The 18,471-nt window shown below is 46.2% G+C and overlaps 1 protein-coding gene across 1 annotated transcript in view; it reads left to right on the plus strand.

Annotated features, from left to right (window-relative positions):
- Positions 1-18,471, plus strand: part of PTPRS (protein tyrosine phosphatase receptor type S) — a 251,796-nt gene that overhangs the window by 165,166 nt on the left and 68,159 nt on the right. The window contains exons 14-16 of the mRNA XM_054979906.1: positions 1,084-1,389; positions 6,048-6,241; positions 12,578-12,695. Of these exons, the coding sequence (XP_054835881.1) occupies positions 1,084-1,389; positions 6,048-6,241; positions 12,578-12,695 (618 nt within the window). The remainder of the gene's footprint in view (positions 1-1,083; positions 1,390-6,047; positions 6,242-12,577; positions 12,696-18,471) is intronic.

Raw genomic sequence — 18,471 nt, forward strand, 5'->3', positions numbered from 1 at the left:
GGCAGGAACTTCAGCGAGAGTGGGAGGGCAAGTGCTGCTGTTGAAAATGAAATCAAAAGGGGTATGGATCTTGGAGCTCTGACCTTAAAGACCTATTTGTGTTGTGCAGGTTTTGAGAGGGAGAGAAGGGAGATTTCATCCACCTTTGTTTTTCTTTCTCAAGCGTTCTTCTGTTCTTGGGGATATGCAGTTGGCTTTCCTAAAGAGAGAGCTGCAGAATTACTCATGGGTATGCAACAGGAGGCTGAGCTCTATGCTCACAAGTAGATCTGCTGGCTGAAAATATTTTAAGCGTCCCATCTGAAAAAGGACTTCTTTTCAGATGAGGGATCTGCCACCACCCTGTCCAGGTTGCAGCGCCTTCCAGCTGGTAGGACTCTGTTTCAGGAACCTTCCCTTCTTGTGGCTGACTTTAGGAGTAAGCATCCTGGGGCATCCTGCACGCCCAGAATTATTTTTTGCAGGAGCATATTTGCAGAAGATTGGAGGGTGAGGATGTTTCGCTCAGAACTCATCCCCATATAACATTTGCCTCTGCTTGAATGGTCTTAAACAAAGTCGTAGCAGGATCGTTCATGTTCTTGGATTTTCCTGGAAGGATTAGTCAGTGAGCCTTTCTTCAGAGAGCACTACCAGATCTCTGTGGATGAGGCGTTCTGATACAATGCTTTTGATGCCAATACATCCGTGAAAAGCTATCCAAAAGCAGAGAGGAAATGTTATATTGGGAGAGACCCTTTTTGGTTGCAACAGTCCAGGAGACTCTCAGCTAGCCCTCCTTCTGCATCTCTTTGTTTGCTTTGTAAGATTTATGTTGCAATATCCCCTTACTTAGTTTCTGTTGCTGATTTATTTTGTTCATTTAAAAAGCAAGTTTTTTCTTTTTCGTTAAATTTAAATCTTCCTAAACCAAATTTTTGTATGTTTTATTTTAGATTTTTTTGTTATCATTTTTTCTTTTTTTCTTTTATCTTTCCCATCTTTTGTTTCTTTCCCCCCATCCTCTTTTCCTCCTTCTCTTTGCCACTTCCTGCCTACCTTCCCACCCTGAACTTCCCTGCCGCTACCCAACTCCTCCCTTAGAACCGTCTGCCCCCCCTCAAGATGTAAAATGTGTCAGCACCCGATCCACGGCCATTCTGGTAAGTTGGCGGCCTCCTCCGGCCGAAAGCCAAAACGGAGTGTTGGATGGATACAGCGTCCGCTATCGAGCCTTGGACTCGGAGGACACGGAACCGCGAGAGGTGAACAACATTGCCCCAACAACCAACCAGATCCTCCTGGAATCACTGGAGAAGTGGACGGAATACCGCATCACCGTCACGGCACATACGAAGGTGGGGCCTGGCCCTGAAAGCTCACCAGTCGTCATTCGTACTGATGAAGACGGTAATTTTTTTTCTTTTTCCTATTGATTTTCTGCACTGCAGAGCTGAAACAAAAGCAAACGTCTGTATTAAAATGTGGAGCTTAAAAAGATTTCCGTTCAACATGTGTAGGAGTAACTAACAATTAACCTTACAGGAATCCACCTGCTATATTTTTTCACGAGTATCTTGTTTAACGTGCCTCTTCGCTGAAGGGGAAAGTCCTCTACAATCTCTTCTGAGGCTGTGCAACTTCCTTGGCATCTCTGCATAAGCAGAGAGACCCGGTAGGATTACTTGGCTGCAGAGGAAACTGGAAAGAAGGACAGTCGGAGCAAGTAGATCAGGCAGTGAAACCTCCCAAAACAAGAAATATTGCTTCTTTAGGGTCTGTATCTTTGAAATATATAGAAAAGATCTTGGAACAGCCAGTTTTTTCAGAAAATGCTATTTATTTATCAGTGCTGGGGCACTTTGAGTGAAAGGTGTTCCTCCAGAACCAAACAGCATGAGATATTTTGGCCCATTTGACATACACTGGGGCCTGATTCACATCTGTTTTCTGAAACAGCTGGGGAGACATTTGCCCCATTACAAGGCTGCATGGACAATGGAACCCCCATGAAACTTGTGCCTAAACATCTTGTATGGTTTGGCTGCAGGTTGAGACTGCAAAACGCTCAAGTCCGATGGGATCCACACACCCTTACAGAAATCAGGAGGCATCTGAAGAGGGGGGGGGGGCAGCAGGTGGGCCCACCTGGAGGTGCACGGGAGGGGGGGGAATAGCTTCACAGCTTCCTTCAGCATCAAGTTTTGCCAGCATGCATCAGATTTTGGAAGTGGCATGGGATTGGCTGTTTAGGGTCACCTGATTCCCTGGACCAGAATCCAGCTGGTCCATTCTGTCTGTCCTAGTTTGAATTACATGCAGCTGCCTTCTCTGATCAGTTGCTATCTTGAGACAAAGAGTACAGAATTGAGACTTGATCGACGTGGCTTATCAGTGGAAACCTGAGAATTCTAGGGGCAGTATCTCCTCAGCATTCCCCCAGTGGATGATTAGTTAAAGGACTCCGCCCTGAGCCCACTTGGTTGGGGAGGGCGGACTATAAATGTAAGCAAATAAATAAATAAAGCTTTGGAACTATCCACAGTATTCTGTGCGTTTACAATTCTGCACTAGAGTAGTACCAGTTCTGGAATAAAGTGAGTGGAATTTGTAAATGTTCAGGACGATTTCAGCTGCTGCGTTCGACTTCTCCAGGCCAAGCTTGCAGACTGGGAAGCCCCGATTTGCTTATTTGTGCCCCACTCACACAAAAAGGGGAGATCTTATTTGTACATGAGTGAGGGATGCTGAACCTGTCTCTTCCCTAGTCTTGCCTCCCTGCTCTCACCTGCACAGCCCTTTGGATGTTCTGCACATGCCCCACCTTCTGCTTCATACATGGAGAGGACTGACCTGTGGCTGTCCTTATTGTCTCTTGTTCAATCTTGATACTGTTGAGTCTACTCCTCCTCCTCCTCCTCCTCCTCATGGAGAGAGTATCTAAGCAAAAAGAGTAACGCGATAAGGAACCCCAAAGACAAAAAATCCCACGTAAACTTACTAATTAGCCTATTATATTAATTAAAGTACATATATGGAGTATTTTAATCACAATTCACAAAACATTTTAAATTCACAGCAGAACTTTTCAGTATAGAAAATAATTGCCTTTCAGGTACTCAAACCCACAATTGGAGTAATAATTCATACAAGTGCTACAAAACAACAGACCCTGTAACATTCAATAAATACAATACATAAAGTGCTAGTGCTAAAGTGCCATTAGATGTATATATTATTGCACACCCCTAATAAAGTGCAAATGCAAACTTAGCACTATAAAAATAGAATCCTTTAAATATGGTATACAAGGGTCGTATGCACTATGTATCCAAATGGGGAAGGAGTTCAAGAAGTATTTACCCCAACAGAGACCACTCCAAGTGGCTGTGACAAGTTCCAAAATGTTGATTATTGTCCTCTGACGGGTTGTCTAGATCATATTTAATCCCCTTTCAAATTCCATCTTTCTCAAAGAGTACGCAGTCAAAACTTCCATTCAAAACAATGTTTATCACAAACAAATTGGCACCTTCATATAGTAACATCACACAGTTTGCAATAATATATACATCTAATAGCACTTTAGCACTAGTACTTTATGTATTATATTTATTGAATATTACAGGGTCTGTTGTTTTCTAGCACTTGTATGAATTATTACTCCAATTGTGGGTTTGAGTACCTGAAAGACAATTATTTTCTATACTGAAAAGTTCTACTGTTAATTTAAAATGTTTTGTGAATTGTGATTAAAATACTCTACATACTTTAATTGATTTAATAGGCTGATTAGTAAGTTTACATGGGATTGTTTTGTCTTTGGGACTCATGGAGAGCGTCCATGAGAATAAATCAAACCCACGACCTGATCCGGAAAGAGTTGCATATGGTCCCCCTGCTGATCTTGAAAGCCAGCTGGGGCAGCCAATTGAAACTTTTTTTTTTTTACTTAAGCCATGAAGCTGGACCCACCTGACTCCCCCAGCCCCACCCACAAATGGCTATATTGAAGCAACGTGCCAAGCTGTGGCAGGGGGAATCCTTTCCGTTTCACTCACAATACACATTGGGGGTTCCCATCCCCTCTCCCACAACACAATTGACTCACCTGTTGGGAAGGACTTAGGTTCAGTCTCTCACCTGAAGAAAATTATCCCCTCCAGTGACCCCCATGGTTGTGTACTCCCTTCCGTGCGTCATTGAGGCATGTCTGCCTACCCTTTTGGGGGTGGCATTCCTCATATTAGGGAACACAAAAGAGAAATTTACCAAGATTTAAACTGTGAGCTGTCACTTACAGTTTCTTAAACACAAGCTATCTGATACATCTTTTAAAGTGCTTCTTTGTTAAATAAATTGTTTGCACAAAGGCAGCCAATCATTCAACCGGTATTTTCCATGGAACAGCAGCCACTGAGGTAGACAGGAGCATAATTTTTCTCTTTTCTTTCTTTTGGGAGGATTTCATTATGCGCTGAGTTCACTCCTCCCAAAGTCTGTTTTAACTGGAAGAATTTCTCAAATCAAATCTCGCGTTGGAGCATGCTCAATTTACAGCTTTCAGGTGCTCCCAACTGACGCCTTTTCTGCTCTCTCTGTTATCAGTGCCATCTGTGTCACTGGCACATGTGAGCATTGATAAGATGCCACAAAGAAAGGGACTTGGATGCCGCTTGGCCTGCTGTTGGGTCAAGGTTTTTTGGGAGGTGGCACCATGTCACGGGGAAAAGGAAAAGCAACTTGGAGCGAGCTAGCCGGATTTGAGAAACAGCCGGTGAAGGAACGACTGGCTGCCTCTCACCACCGCAGTGCCCTGCACAGACTTGCAGCCCTCCTCCTGTTGGGTATTTCCGTAGGGACAAAAAAAAGGAGGCTTTTCATAGATCTCCCATTTTTCTAGGGTCTCTTCTAGAAAGCAAGTCAAAAATGGGAGGCATAGCAGTGCTCTGCCATCCCACTCTATGCAGTGCTGTTTGGTTTGATGAGTCACAACAACTGTGCCTTCACCCAGTGCCACACAGGGTAAAGGAGGTGCTGGAGAAAGGCATGCACTGTTACCGCCCTGTAGCTAAGGACTGACGCTCGGTAAACCTGTATAAGAAGTCTTTTGAGTTCCGTTATCTTCTCTTGCTCCTAGAAAGCCTCTAAGAATACCCTGCTCCAATATGATTGACAGGTGAATTTTTATGCACAAGCATGTCTTTAATAAACCATCACACACGTGTATACAGATATGTGTGTGTGTGTGTGGCCTGTATTTTCAACCACACTTGAATGTTGCAATGCTTCTAGTCTGCTCCCGGAGCTATTGGGAGAATCCTAGTTCTGCATATTAGGAAGAGGTGGTGGGCTGCAGCTATTCAGCAGGGAAGGAAACGCACTCTGCATGTGGCCAAGGGCACCATTAATTTGTGGACCCTGTGACTGAGCTGTGTTAAACATCATCACATTATGATAGCTGTAAAAAGCAACAACAAAAAAACCTAGTTAAATTCAAGGATAACTGTTCACCATGAAAGTCAAATGGAACCTCCATATTCAGGAGCAGGATATCTTAGATTATCAGGTACAAATTACAGAGGACTGCTAATCTCCATCTTAGCCCATTTATGAGTTTCCCAGGTCATTTGGCTGATTGCCAAATCCTTGCACTCTTACCTCAAGCCAGGGGTTATCAGCTCTCAGGACGTTGGCCAGTCTGCAAAAGAAAACATGGGGAGTGTTGGATGGGAGTTGGAGGATCCTGGAAAGCATTCTAGGCCTCCCTGGCGAGCCTCACCATTAAGCGGTGAGACCAGAAAGTGCACCCCATACTCACTGCCAGGGAGGATCGGTAGCAGCACCCAAGATGCCTCGGGTGTGAAATCTGTTCATGCAGAGAGCGTGCAGTTTAAAAAAGCACACCACAAGCCTCAGCACAGATGCAGTGCAGATGGGAGATGGAGCAATGCAAATACGCACATACACGCTCACTTATTAACTGAACGTTTCCCATATTCAGCTGAGGCATGCACCCACTTGTTCCACTCTTTCCCTCTCCTTCCCCTCCTTTTCTGTCCTTCCAGTGCCTAGTGCCCCACCGCGCAAGGTGGAAGTGGAGGTTCTGAATTCGACTGCCATCCAAGTGTTCTGGCGTTCGCCAACCCAGAACCGCCAGCATGGGCAGATACGTGGCTACCAAGTCCACTACGTGTGCATGGAGAACGGAGAGGCCAAGGGCTTGCCCCAGATCAAGGATGTGATGCTGGCTGATGCTCAGGTGTGGAGACCCACTTTGTAAACGGCTTAGTCAGTTCCGGGTTCCTGTGATCCAGCTGGGCCAGGAAACGTGTGTGTGTTGTCCTCCAGAGAGGAAGCGTGTGCCAGAATGCCTTGCAAAAATGATGGTTCTCTTTGGCCCTTGACAACTACAGCTGCTCCAAGATTCTGAGCCTAGGACTTCTGTTCATTTTAGGGAGTTTATGAAATTCTCTCCATCCAAACTTCTCCATGGATCTGGGAAATCAGTTATTTTATTTTATTTTATTTGCTGAGCAGCAGTAATGCATGACCCACCCACCATATATTTCCCAACTTTATTGAGACTGCTGCGTACGCAGTTTTCACGCACATTAAAATGCACCCCAAAACAAGGTCTTGATACACACTTCGATAAAATTCAAAGAGCCTTTAATTCCTATTTGTGCTCTTTTAGAACCAAGTGTGCTTATGCGCTCACCTGCATTGCTAACCAGAGAGAAGTGATATTAAAAGGCTGCACAAAAATGGGATCTTGATGTATGCACTGATTAAATCACAATTCTGCTCTCTGCCTGTTTGAGTTGTTGGAACCAGTGCAGATATGAGCACATTCTCATTGTTAACCAAAGGGTGGGGATGGAACACATCAGACAGGAGCCAAAAAGCTGTTGTATGTGCCAATTCTGAAATTAATTTTAGATGTTCTCCAAATTAAACCAGGAGGCAGGCAGAAGAGAATGCGTGGCAGCATCTGCCTGTAGAGCAATGATAGACTAGGGGACGTACGCTCAGCCCTAACTCTTACGCAGCAATCCATATATTTTAGGCACTTCTATAAATAAGAAAGATCGGTAGCGGTGAAGTTTTGCTGTTTGAGGTGGAAAATCCCAACAGCACCTCCCACTTCCCAATTAACACACAACACAATCCATGAGGAAGGATTTTCTGTGCAATCCTTATTAATCCCGTCAGAAGAGCACTGACGGGCCAGAGTACCCAGTGCCCCGCGTTTTGGATCCAAAGTAGGCATCTCCACAGGTGGATGGCTTTTCACTCATGGAGAGCGATCTTCCCACTCCCCTCCTCCCTCAGCAGTCCGCAATGCCCCTTGAAATGCAATTATTGGAACAGGGGGGCAGCAAGATTGGCGGGGGGGGGCCTGGGGGGCTGCCGTGGGAGGCAGGAAAGTCACACTCCCATGAGCAGGAATCCCTGTACCTGCAGAAATGTCAGTCTGGATCCAGCCCTCTGTTTTCTAGCAGTGGCCAATGAGATACTTCTGGGAAGTTTTCAGTCATTGGGATTCAGAGATGTGAGTTTGCTTTAGCTGTCAAGGTGAACAGCTGCTCGAAACCCTAACCCTTCCTCCTGTTAATGTTGCAATAAAACCTATGAAGTGTTTGGTGCCTTCGAGAGGATACAATAGTTGGTGTTTCTGTGCATTCACTTCTTCCTGGTGGATTGTGTCCCATGGCTCACCCTTGTCTGTCTTCCACTCTGCTGCCTCAGTGGTACCCAACATCTAACACCCCTGGCCAGGGCTTTTTTTCTGGGGAAAGAGGTGGTGGAACTCAGTGGGTTGCCCTCGGAGAAGATGGTCACATGGCTGGTGGCCCCGCCCCCTGATCTCCAGACAGAGGGGAGTTGAGATTGCCCTCTGCGCCGCTCAGCGGCGCGGAGGGCAATCTCAACTCCCCTCTGTCTGGAGATCAGGGGGCGGGGCCACTGGCCATGTGACCATTTTCAAGAGGTTCCAGAACTCCATTCCCCCCCCCCCGGTTCCCCCTGAAAAAAAGCCCTGCCCCTGGCTTTTCTTTTTTTTAAAAAAAATCAGATATTTGAAGGCATTCTTAAGATGTAAACAAAACGCACTCTATGCAGCCTGTCAAGTCACCGGTGGGGGGGGGGGACGGAGGAGAGCAGAAAGGGCTTGTGGTGCCTGCCTGAGGGGCTGATAATCCCACAAGGGGGCTGCTTTCCCCTTGCGCCTGTGGCATCCCGGCCCACCTATAACTTCCGTACAATAATTTCAGCCCGTATCCAGGCACCTCCGCTCACATCCCTGAGATGTTCCTAAGTCTGGGAAATTCTGCTGAGTTCAAAGTAATGCGTTGTTGGTAATGCTCAAAGGACAGGCAGCTGATGGCCCGGGAGTCAGCCTGGCCCCCGTCGCACCCCACCGGATGTACGTTCCATTATGACCTTCGGCTTCTTTCTTCTGCATGATCAAAGGACTTCTTAACCCAGTGCGAGCAACAGGGGCACCGGTTTCCCTTGAGATGCATTGGCCACTAGCTCTCATTTACCTGTTGATTGATTTGTAGGAGACTGAATAGCTGAGGTTCGTAATAAGGGGAGGGCGGTGCCAGAGGCTTTGTGTGGTTCACACTGGAGAGGAAAGGGCTTAAGAGCCCTTCATTCTTGGCTCATGCAAAGGAGAATTTGTAGGCAAAAGCAGGTTAGGTGGTGAATTTCATGAACATTTTTGTGTCCTTAAAAATGCTTCTTGTTTTCAGCAGGGTTTTTTTGGCAGATGGAGCCCCAAAAGGCTCTGGAAATGTTTCCCAGGAGAGGGGGGAGGAAGGAATGCACCCCTGTTGCCTTGGAAATGGAAGCAGCTTCCCTTCCTTGTTTCTTTGCACTGCAACATGGCATGGCAAAGTAGGGAGAAGCATCGGAGCAAAGATGATCGCCACATTGTGTTGCTCTTAGTGGGTTGGACGCACATTCTGGTGTGCCTCCAAGAAGGGTGTTTTTTTACATGGGGAGAAACTTGTGTGGTTTCCCTGTTGCTGCTGTAGCTGCCAGTACAGCCAGCTTTCATTTTTAAGAAGTAAATCTCTAACCCCTTTCCTTGCAGAGATAAACCTTTCTCCTTATATCTCCGCAATAAAAGGGGCTATAGCCTGATTTAAAAAAAAATACAAAAGGTGGGAATTCAGAGAAGCAAATATATAGATTGTTATAATGTCAATTGTCTTTTTTAAAGCCCTAGTGGCAGAGGGAGAATGGCTACCGCAGGGCCAAAGAAAATGACTGCCGTGTGGGTGGGTCCAGGAAAATCCAAATCTTCCAACTTGCACAGCAGTCATTCAGGCTTTGTTATGATCTTTTCCAAAAGCTCTCAGCAAAGTCGGTTTGGGAAAGATCAGAGAAAAGCCAGAAAAAGGTGCATGATGCTGGGGCGGGGGGGGGGGAGCTGACCTCCCAATAGTATGGAACCAGAAGCAAATAAACGTGTGAAAAAGGCCCAAGTGTATGTATTTATTGTATATTCTGGCTTGACTCAAGCTGGATCAGGTCTCGTATCTCTTCAGCAAGACTACCTTGTAACCAAAGCCGATTGGCTGTATGAGGTCTGCAACATCATTACATTAAATATATGATCCCTGATTGCCTGGGATCACGTAGTGAAGGCCACAGAAGCCCTGTTAAAGTTGGGGGGAGTAGTGATGCCAGAAGAGGGGCAGATTGGGAAACAGGCATGTAAAAATGTAAGGTCAGAATTTAGGGTGTGTGATATTTTAGCACCCTTCAAAAATGGTGGGGGGGCTGAAGATGGTGCTGCTCTAGCACCCGTTTCTTCAGTTTTCGGTTAGTTCAAAGTACGATGCCTGTGAGTTGCCATCAAGGGCCCCACATCCTACTAACCTCCATCCCTTCTTGTACTTCCTTCTCCTCTCCGTGGGTGTGTCCTCTCTTCTGGGATCTGCGTTTCGCTTCTGGGCAGATTCCTCCATGCTCCCTCTGTCTCACGCTGTTCTTTCTTTCTCTTCCCTTCTTCATTCTCCCCTGCATACCCTCCCTTGCTCAGTGGGAAACCGATGACACGGCGGAATATGTAAGTAAGACCCCCCCCCCAGCTCTTTTGCGCTGCTCCCTTTCTTTTCATTGGTGATGGTGTGTGGACTTGTTTGTTTTTGTTTTTCCTTTTTCTATTCTAATCCCTTCTACATCCCAGTGCTGTGCTGACTTACGTTTTTCTGCTTCTCAAGCCTTATCACTGATTGTGACGTGGTTTTCCCGGCATTGTTCCTGGGGAAGGTACAATAGTTAGACAGAATGTGCAATAGCTTCTAACAATTGTTTAGGATCAGTTGATGTCCAGTTACCTTACAGTAGATTAAAATAATACAAGAGATATGGCTCTTTTTGGAATGTAGCTTCTGCCTCTTCTTTGGGGATAAGGAAGCCAAGAGAGATGTTTGGGAGACAAGATAGTGAAGTCTCTCCTGCCTTTTCTGGTGTTCCTGCCACTGTCCCTACAGGGGCTATGGGGAGCCCAGGGTCATTGGCCCCCCCGGGACTTGTGCCGCCCAGCTGTTCTGTTGTCATGTCTGGAGGCACCTCTTCTCACCCAAGCGAGGGCTTATACTGCGAGGCCACTCCCCAGCTTGGCTGGTGTTCCTTTTGCTGTCCTCAAAGAGGTAATTTTCTTAATGCTGCAGACCGTAATAAATACAGTCATATACACTCTCATGCTCCACATTATAGATAAATGGCACTAGTGTAAAAAAAGATGGTTGACAACAAAAATTTGGGCAGGAAGTTAACAGTTCTCCGTTTTCTTTGTATTTTTCACCATTGTCATTTCTTAGAAAGGGACCACATTGATTAGATTAAGGTTCTGATCCTAGGAAGTAATTTGGGTACAACCAGATTTGTCATCACCTTTTGACTTCCCTAATCAAACCCAGAAAGAGGATAGGAAATAATTTATTAAAATTATTTTATTAGTGATTTACTTCCTTTATTACCCCACTTTTCTCCCCAGCAGGGACCCAAAGTGGCTTACTGCATTCTGCCCTTCTGTATTTTATCCTCACAACAGCCCTGTGAGGTAGGTTAGGCTGAGAGAGTATGACTGGCCCAAGGTCACCTGACAAGTTTGTGTGGCAGACTGGAGAGTCAAACCTAGTTGTCCTACATTCTAGTCTGCACCATGCTGGAAAGAGGCAGGTTTCATTTTCTTAACAGATTACATATACTCTCAAAGGATCTCAATTAAATCTCTCATCTTTAAAGAAGGTCACCATTTGGCATACACCCTACCTGTCATCAGGGCTTTTTTTCTAGGAAAAGAGGTGGCGGAACTCAGTGGGTTGCCCTCAGAGAATATGGTCACATGGCTGGTGGCCCCACTGCCTGATCTCCAGACAGAGGGGAGTTGAGATTGCCCTCAGAGAATATGGTCACATGGCTGGTGGCCCCACTGCCTGATCTCCAGACAGAGGGGAGTTGAGATTGCCCTCCGCGCTGCTTGGCTCCCCTCTGTCTGGAGATCAGGGGGCCGGGCCACCAGCCATGTGACAATTTTCAAGAGGTTCCGGAACTCCGTTCCACCGCATTCCCGCTGAAAAAAAGCCCTGCTTGTCATTGAGATTGCCCTTTAGCTCAGGAAGAGCAAGAGGGAATCAAAGTTATGGCATTATGGAAGCTGGGATTTAACTTTTACCCCAAGCACTTTTTCCTATTAAAAATGTTTTAATCTGGACTGCTTTAAGCCTGACAGGTCGGGGGGGGGGGCAGGTACCCATATTTTGCCTTGTTTCCCTGCAGGGGGTTAAAATAGCAGAGTAGCATTTACAATGAAGGATGAGCAAACAGTGTGTGTCCCCCCCCTCCCACCCCCATCCCCAGTGCTATGGCCCACTCCATGTTGGATCCTTGCTTCTGCCTTCTAGGGCAAGAGAGCACGCCTGGGGCTCCACCATCACACGCGTGACATAGTGGAGGCTTGGGCTTCTGTACTTGGAGGGACATAACACAGAGGGCAAGTGTGGAGGCAGCCAGGGGATGTTCTCTTGTGTGTTAGCCTGAAAGCAGGAAGAAGAGCATCTGGTACGGCAAAAAAAAAAAACAACCCACCCTCTGCCATCCTCTTGAAGAGAAAGGGGGGCGTTCTTTAATCTGCTTGAAGCTGCATGTTTGGGAGGGAGATTTAAGAGAGTGGAGAAGGCCCCTTTGAAGAGGCTGGTGAACATGTTGATGGCAGAAGCGCTTTCTGTTGTGATAGGAAGGGACATCTTAGAGGCAGGCAGATGAACAAAGTCTCCTCCAACAGTTGCATGCTTTGCATAAAAAGAGGTTTCTTCAAGCAAGCAGTGTGTGTGTGTGTGTGTGTGTGTGTGTGTGTGTGTGTGTGTGTGTGTGTGTGTGTGTGTGTGTGTGTGTGTGTTCTCTTGCTATGATTTTTCTGGCTTTGCTATCCTGCCTTTCTTTCTCCCCCTCTAAAGAACCGTTTTGTGTTGCGTTCCCTGCATGCTTCAGAGTTTCTCAGCTAATATGAGCGCTACTTATTTCTGAATCAAAAAAAGAAGGGGGGAAAACTCTCTTTTTGGATTCTTGTCCCCAGGAAATGGTCATCAGTGGGTTACAGCCAGAGACGGCCTACTCCATCACCGTGGCTGCCTATACGATGAAAGGGGATGGTGCCCGTAGCAAACCCAAGCTCGTTGTGACGAAAGGGGCAGGTAAGCATAATCGGGATGCTTCTGGGGTGCTTGTAAGCATTACAGGGAAATTGTTTAGAGCATCTGAAAAAGTGTATTCAAGTTTAGAGTCTGCATCTGCTTCCCATAAGGCCCCAAGCAGCCCCGTTCCTGACATGCATCATCCCACACTTGCTTTCAATCCTCTGTAAATTTGTCCCACTCAAAGGCCTCTTTAAAAATCCTGCTAGAGAGACTTAGACATCTGCCAGGTTGGTTCATGTTCTGCTTACGAATCCTGGTTTTTTGGCGAGCATTTCATCTGTTCCCAAGCAGGTCAGTCCTGTTCATTGAGTTATTCGTTGCATATCAAAAGAGTGCCGTACAGAGCAATTGGCCATATTTCATGCCTGTGGGGTTTCACGTAGCCCAGTGGGAGTCCTTGTTCCGCCTTCCCCCACAGACCCCACATTGCTGCTTAGCTGCCAGTTGTATATAAACAAACAGCAAATTGGTCAGTCAGCCAATGACTATCAATAAGCACTGTATCGTTTGCTTTCAGTTTTGCCATTTGGTGTCATTTAAGTCCATATTACCACCCAGGCTATTTTGCACATGCATGTTTTGCGTAGCCTTGTAGTTCACATGCACGCACACACACACACAGAAACTGACATCCATGACCCTGGTTGAGAATCGATTTTGCCCACAGCACAGATGCAGAAGGGAGGGGGGGCTTGCAAGGCAGAAAGAAAGGAAACTGAAGGCACGACAGCCACAAAGCTGTTCAGTGGCTGCTGGAGGCTTACCCCGGTGAACTGATCCAAGGCTCACCTCGCAAGAAATTGCACACAGTACGTTTACCTGCAGAGCCTGTCCGTGACAACATTTGCAGCCTCCCTAGTGCGAACAGCAAATACGTAATTGCTTTGGCAGAGGCATTCTCTTGCACATCTTGGCCCACAGGGACAGGCAAACAAAGCTGAGCAGCAAAGGTGAGAAATGAAGATATTTATTTATGGCTCTTTTTTCTTGCTTTGCTGCCAGAGGAGTCAGGGAAGGACTCTGCCAAAATCGCTGCAGCTGCCGCTGGGGGTTAAAGAGCCCTTTGCCTGATTATGAACTGCAGCTGTTGACTCCTGTGGACAAGTCGAGATGTGGACAAAAGGAAGTGCATAGTTGTGTGGACAAAAGGAAGTGCATAGTTGTGGCCAGGTGTAGACAAAGGGCTCTACCAGAGTCTCTGGTGGTGGTCACACTGGGGAGGAGGTTGATGAGCCCTTTGCCTAGCCAAGCCTTCCTCTAATTAAGCACTTCCGGTGAGTCCCATGCAGAAGACAAGGTGGATATACAAATAAAAAGACCCGTAGGAAGGGCTCTCTCAAAGACCCTGCTGAAGTTCACAGTGGAGAGGGAGAGGAGGAGGAGGCAGGCAGAGCCCGTTTGCTGCCCCTCCAGCCTTTTCTCGTTTACAAATGTAGCCTTGGTTAGTTGCTGAGCAGAATGATGGTGGTGGTGGTGGTGGTGGTGGTGGTGGTGGTAGTAGTAGAAGAAGAAGAAGAAGGAGATATTATTTCAAGGCACTTTCTGGTATTTGAGAGAGAGAGGAATGAAGTATCAGTTCAATGCAGATTGTCTGGGGAGAATATTTTGGCTATTTTGTTCCCAAAGTCATATGAACTAGGAAAAAAAAAACCAAGGTGGGAGAGGGAAGGCAAAATGAGGCTGCCATTTTTAAAGACTTTCGGCTACTATTGCATATAAGATATTTTTGCAGAGAAGGACATTTAAATGTGCACTGAAGCGGCCCATCCCAGAAAGATAATCTGCTACCTGACTCAGGCACATTGTAGGGGCATCTCTGTAGGGGCCTGCCTCGGAGGAGGGGTCCGCTCCCCCACCCCCACCCCGATGCTTCCTGTCTTTGTATACATTCGGGCTTTTACTTAACCTGCTTCCTTTCTAGATCTCTTTTCATCCCAACCAAGTCATACATTCTCATCTATCACTAAAGAGCTATTTCTCTTTAGCAGATAAGCTATTACCCCAAAACTCAGTTACCTCCAGCTTCAAATATCTAATTTTCCTCCGGTTGGGGGAGGGGCATTTTTTTTCTTTTTGGTCCTTTCAGATCAGTAGCTGACATTCTTTTATCCCCTCCACTGCTGAGTCAAATACACATCTCAAGAATGGGAATGTGTTTTCTTTTTCCCCGTTTTCTTTTGTTGTCCTGTGCTTAGAACTCCCATCCAAAACCTTGACTTGGCAACACTCCTCTTTCCCTCCCTGGCTTAACGCAGATGTTTAACCCCTGATCTCTCTGTGATGTCCCACTGCATCCCTCTGGGTGGCCTTCTGTGCTCTCACCACCCTGAAGTTCTCCCCCTCTCTTAAATGGTTCTGCCAGTTTTCCCTTGGCTGTTCCTTTTCAGACCCCCACAAAGCTCCTGTTCCCTCCGTTGGGATCACCATTCTCCCTTGCTGTCCCTTAAGCTTTCCACTCCACGAATCACTAACCTAGTATCCCCCTTCTTTTCCATAACCCAACTGAAAAGTCTTGTAAGTTACCTTTACATGCTGAGGTATCATTCCATGTGCACTCTACTCCTTTAATTTTGCTACCCTCAGCTCCCTCAAAAATTTCCTCACCCTTTAAATAATTCTGCCTCTTTACCCTTAGTGGTCCTTAGGTTTCTTTCCAGGACACCTAAAATTATCTCTCTTTCCTTGTCCATTCAGACTCCAGTTCAAAACCCATCCTTCCAATGGAACTCCTTCGTCCTCTTCTCCTATGAGACTAATCTTAAGTGCATGTAGCTACATTTGCTTACATACACTCTGTTGTTGCCTCTGACACTCCACTCATACGTGTGCGTGAACACACAGGCCGTTCTCACACTGCTTAGCAGTCATGGAACATCGTGCCAAGCTCCTGGATCGACAGCGTCTTCCTGGCGCGATTTCATGCAAGTTCTTGCGCAAAACAACAGGGGAGCATTCTGGAGTGCGCCTACACACTGGCCCTGCCAGCGCGCCTTCCCCCAACGACTCCCCATGCCCCAATTTCTGGCAACCATAGCAGGGCCTTAAAAAAAAATTAATAAGTGCGAGGGCTAGTTTCAGGGAAGTTGAAAAGCAGGCTTAAGAGGATCAGATCACTCTAGGATGCTTGGAAGTTAATAAAAGCAATAACTGGTACTTAGATTAGGAAAGGGACTGTGAGACCCAAGAGCTTGATTAATGATCAAAGTCAAGAAATGTGTAGAAGGAAAGATGTTACCAAGTGGCATTCTTGCAGAAATCTGAGAATGTTCTGGCAAAGCAAATGTTAACTGACAACACGGCAAGCAAAAAGAGAATTTACAAGGCATGTTGCTAAAACCATTAAGCCTGTGGAATTCATTGGAAACAAGGAACTAGCAAGGGAAGTGGTCGGTAGAATCAATGGCAGATATCCTCTCTGAGAGAGGCTAGGAGGATTGCAGAGAAGCTGAGATAATTGTTTTCATTGGTTTCCACTGAAGAAGATACCTTACATTGTGGGGGAGGGGGGAGTCTGAGCTGCAAAGTAAAGTCAATGTAACAAAAGATAAAGTTCTAAGTCTGACAAGTTAAAATAAACAATTTAACTGGGTTTGGATGGCATACATTGGAACATTCTAGTCAGTGGTTTGGAAGATAGCTAATGTAACTCCAATTTTTAGAAAAAGGCCTGGAGAGCTTGGAAATTACACATACAATTACCTAATGACTGTTCTGGGTAAATGTAAAACTTGAATGATAAAACTTATAGAAGGACAAGCCTTACTGAACAAGAATTAGCATGGCTTCTGCAAAGGGAATTGATGACATACTAAAATTTTAGCATTCTTTGAGGATATCAGGATATATGAGAGAGCCAGTTTGGTGTAGTGGTTAAGAGCGTGAGACTCTAATCTGGAGAGCCGGGTTTGATTCCCCACTCCTCCGCTTGAAGCCAGCCGGGTGACCTTGGGTCAGACGCAGCTCTCTCAGAGCTCTCTCAGCCCCACCCAGCTCACAGGGTGTTTTGTTGTGGGGATAATAATGGCACACTTTGTACACCACATTAAGTTGTCCTGAAGGGCGGTATATAAATCGAATGTTGTTGTTGTTGTTGTTGTTGTTGTTGCTGTTATCATCATCATCAACAAGCATGTTGCTATAAGTTGATAAATATTATATACCTGGTCTTCCAAAAAATCCTCCTTTTTAGCAGTCTCCCACTAAAGGCTCCTGCTTAAACTTAGCAGCCCTAGAAAAATAATGGATTCTATTGCTGGTTACTAAGTAGGTAAAAAGTAAAGGTAGTCCCCTGTGCTAGCACTAAGTCAGTACTGACTCATGGGGGGACGTCGCATCACGACGTTTTCTTGGCAGACTTTTTGTTATGGGGTGGTTTGCCATTGCCTTCCCCAGTCGTCTACACTTTACCCCCAGGAAACTGGGTACTCATTTTACCGACCTCGGAAGGATGGAAGGCTGAGTCAACCTTGAGACGGCTACCTGAACCCGGCTTCCTCCAGGATTGAACTCAGGTCGTGAGCAGAGCTTGGGCTGCAGTACTGCAGCTTACCACTCTGCGCCATGGGGCTCTGGTTAGTAGATAGACTGGGTAGTAGATAGACCATTATAATAACGGAGAGAAGTAAATATATTTGGATCCCCAGAGGATCTGCTAATGGTATTTCATGGGTCATTACTCTCAAACCGGAGAGGAAAAGCGGTGAGGTTTATGGATGGCACTCCCATTTGTGAAGCAGAGAGCACCCTCAAGTCATAGCTGACTTATGGCAACCCCTGGCAGGATTTTCATGGCAGGAGACTAACAGGGGTGGTTTGCCATTGCCTGCCTCTGCAACCCTGGTCTTTGTTAGAGGTCTCCCATCCAATTACTAACCAAGGCCGACCCTGCTTAGTTTCTGAGATCTGACGAGATCAGGCTCACCTGGGCCATCCCGGTCAGGACGACACCACCATTTTGGATGGTGAAAAAACAAGCAGATTGACGAACTTCAAAAGGCAGCAAACTGGCAGCAAAATGGGAATTGCAGTTGGGTACAAGAAAGAAGATAGTTTGATCCCCTGAATTCACGCCACACACAGTGATTCTTCCTTCGGGCACCACTGCTAGCCGAACAGATCCACAGAATCCGACCCACCTTTATAGAGTGACACACTCTAGGGTCTGAATTGGCAGTGATTAACTAGGAAAAGATCTTGGAGTTGTGATAAATAACTCAGTGGAGATATCAACACGGGATGTGACCAGTTCCTTACAGGGCATTATGGGAGTGTGGCTACAGCTCAAGCAGTACAGCTTTGCATGCAGAAAGTGCCAGATTCAGTTCTCAGCATCTCCAGTTAAAAGAATCACATCACAGGTGATGTGAAAGACCATTTTCTACTGGCAGCCTGGGGACCACCCTCGTCAAAGCAGACGATGTTTCCCTCAATAGGCAACTCATCAGACTGGGTATGAGGCAGCTTCCTGTGTTGACCGAAAACAAAATGGCCAGTGTCATCATGTCTTTTATATATACAGTGTGACCACATTTGAAATCTGGTGCTAATGGAAATATCTCAAAAACCATACCGTGAAGCTCCCAAAGATGCAGGAAAGGGCAACCCAAATGATCGTGGGATTGGAGAACTTTCTCTACCTGGGAAGTCTATAATGTTCAGGGCTCTTTGATTTGGAAAAGAAAAGATTCCTAACTGAAGGGGGTGCTCGAGGTTTATAATGCGCTTGGTGTGCAGCCATTTAAGGGGGTCTACCCCCTTAATGCCCATTGCAGTG

The sequence above is a fragment of the Eublepharis macularius genome, chromosome 5, assembly GCF_028583425.1.
Source record: "Eublepharis macularius isolate TG4126 chromosome 5, MPM_Emac_v1.0, whole genome shotgun sequence".
Taxonomy (NCBI): Eukaryota; Metazoa; Chordata; class Lepidosauria; order Squamata; family Eublepharidae; genus Eublepharis; species Eublepharis macularius.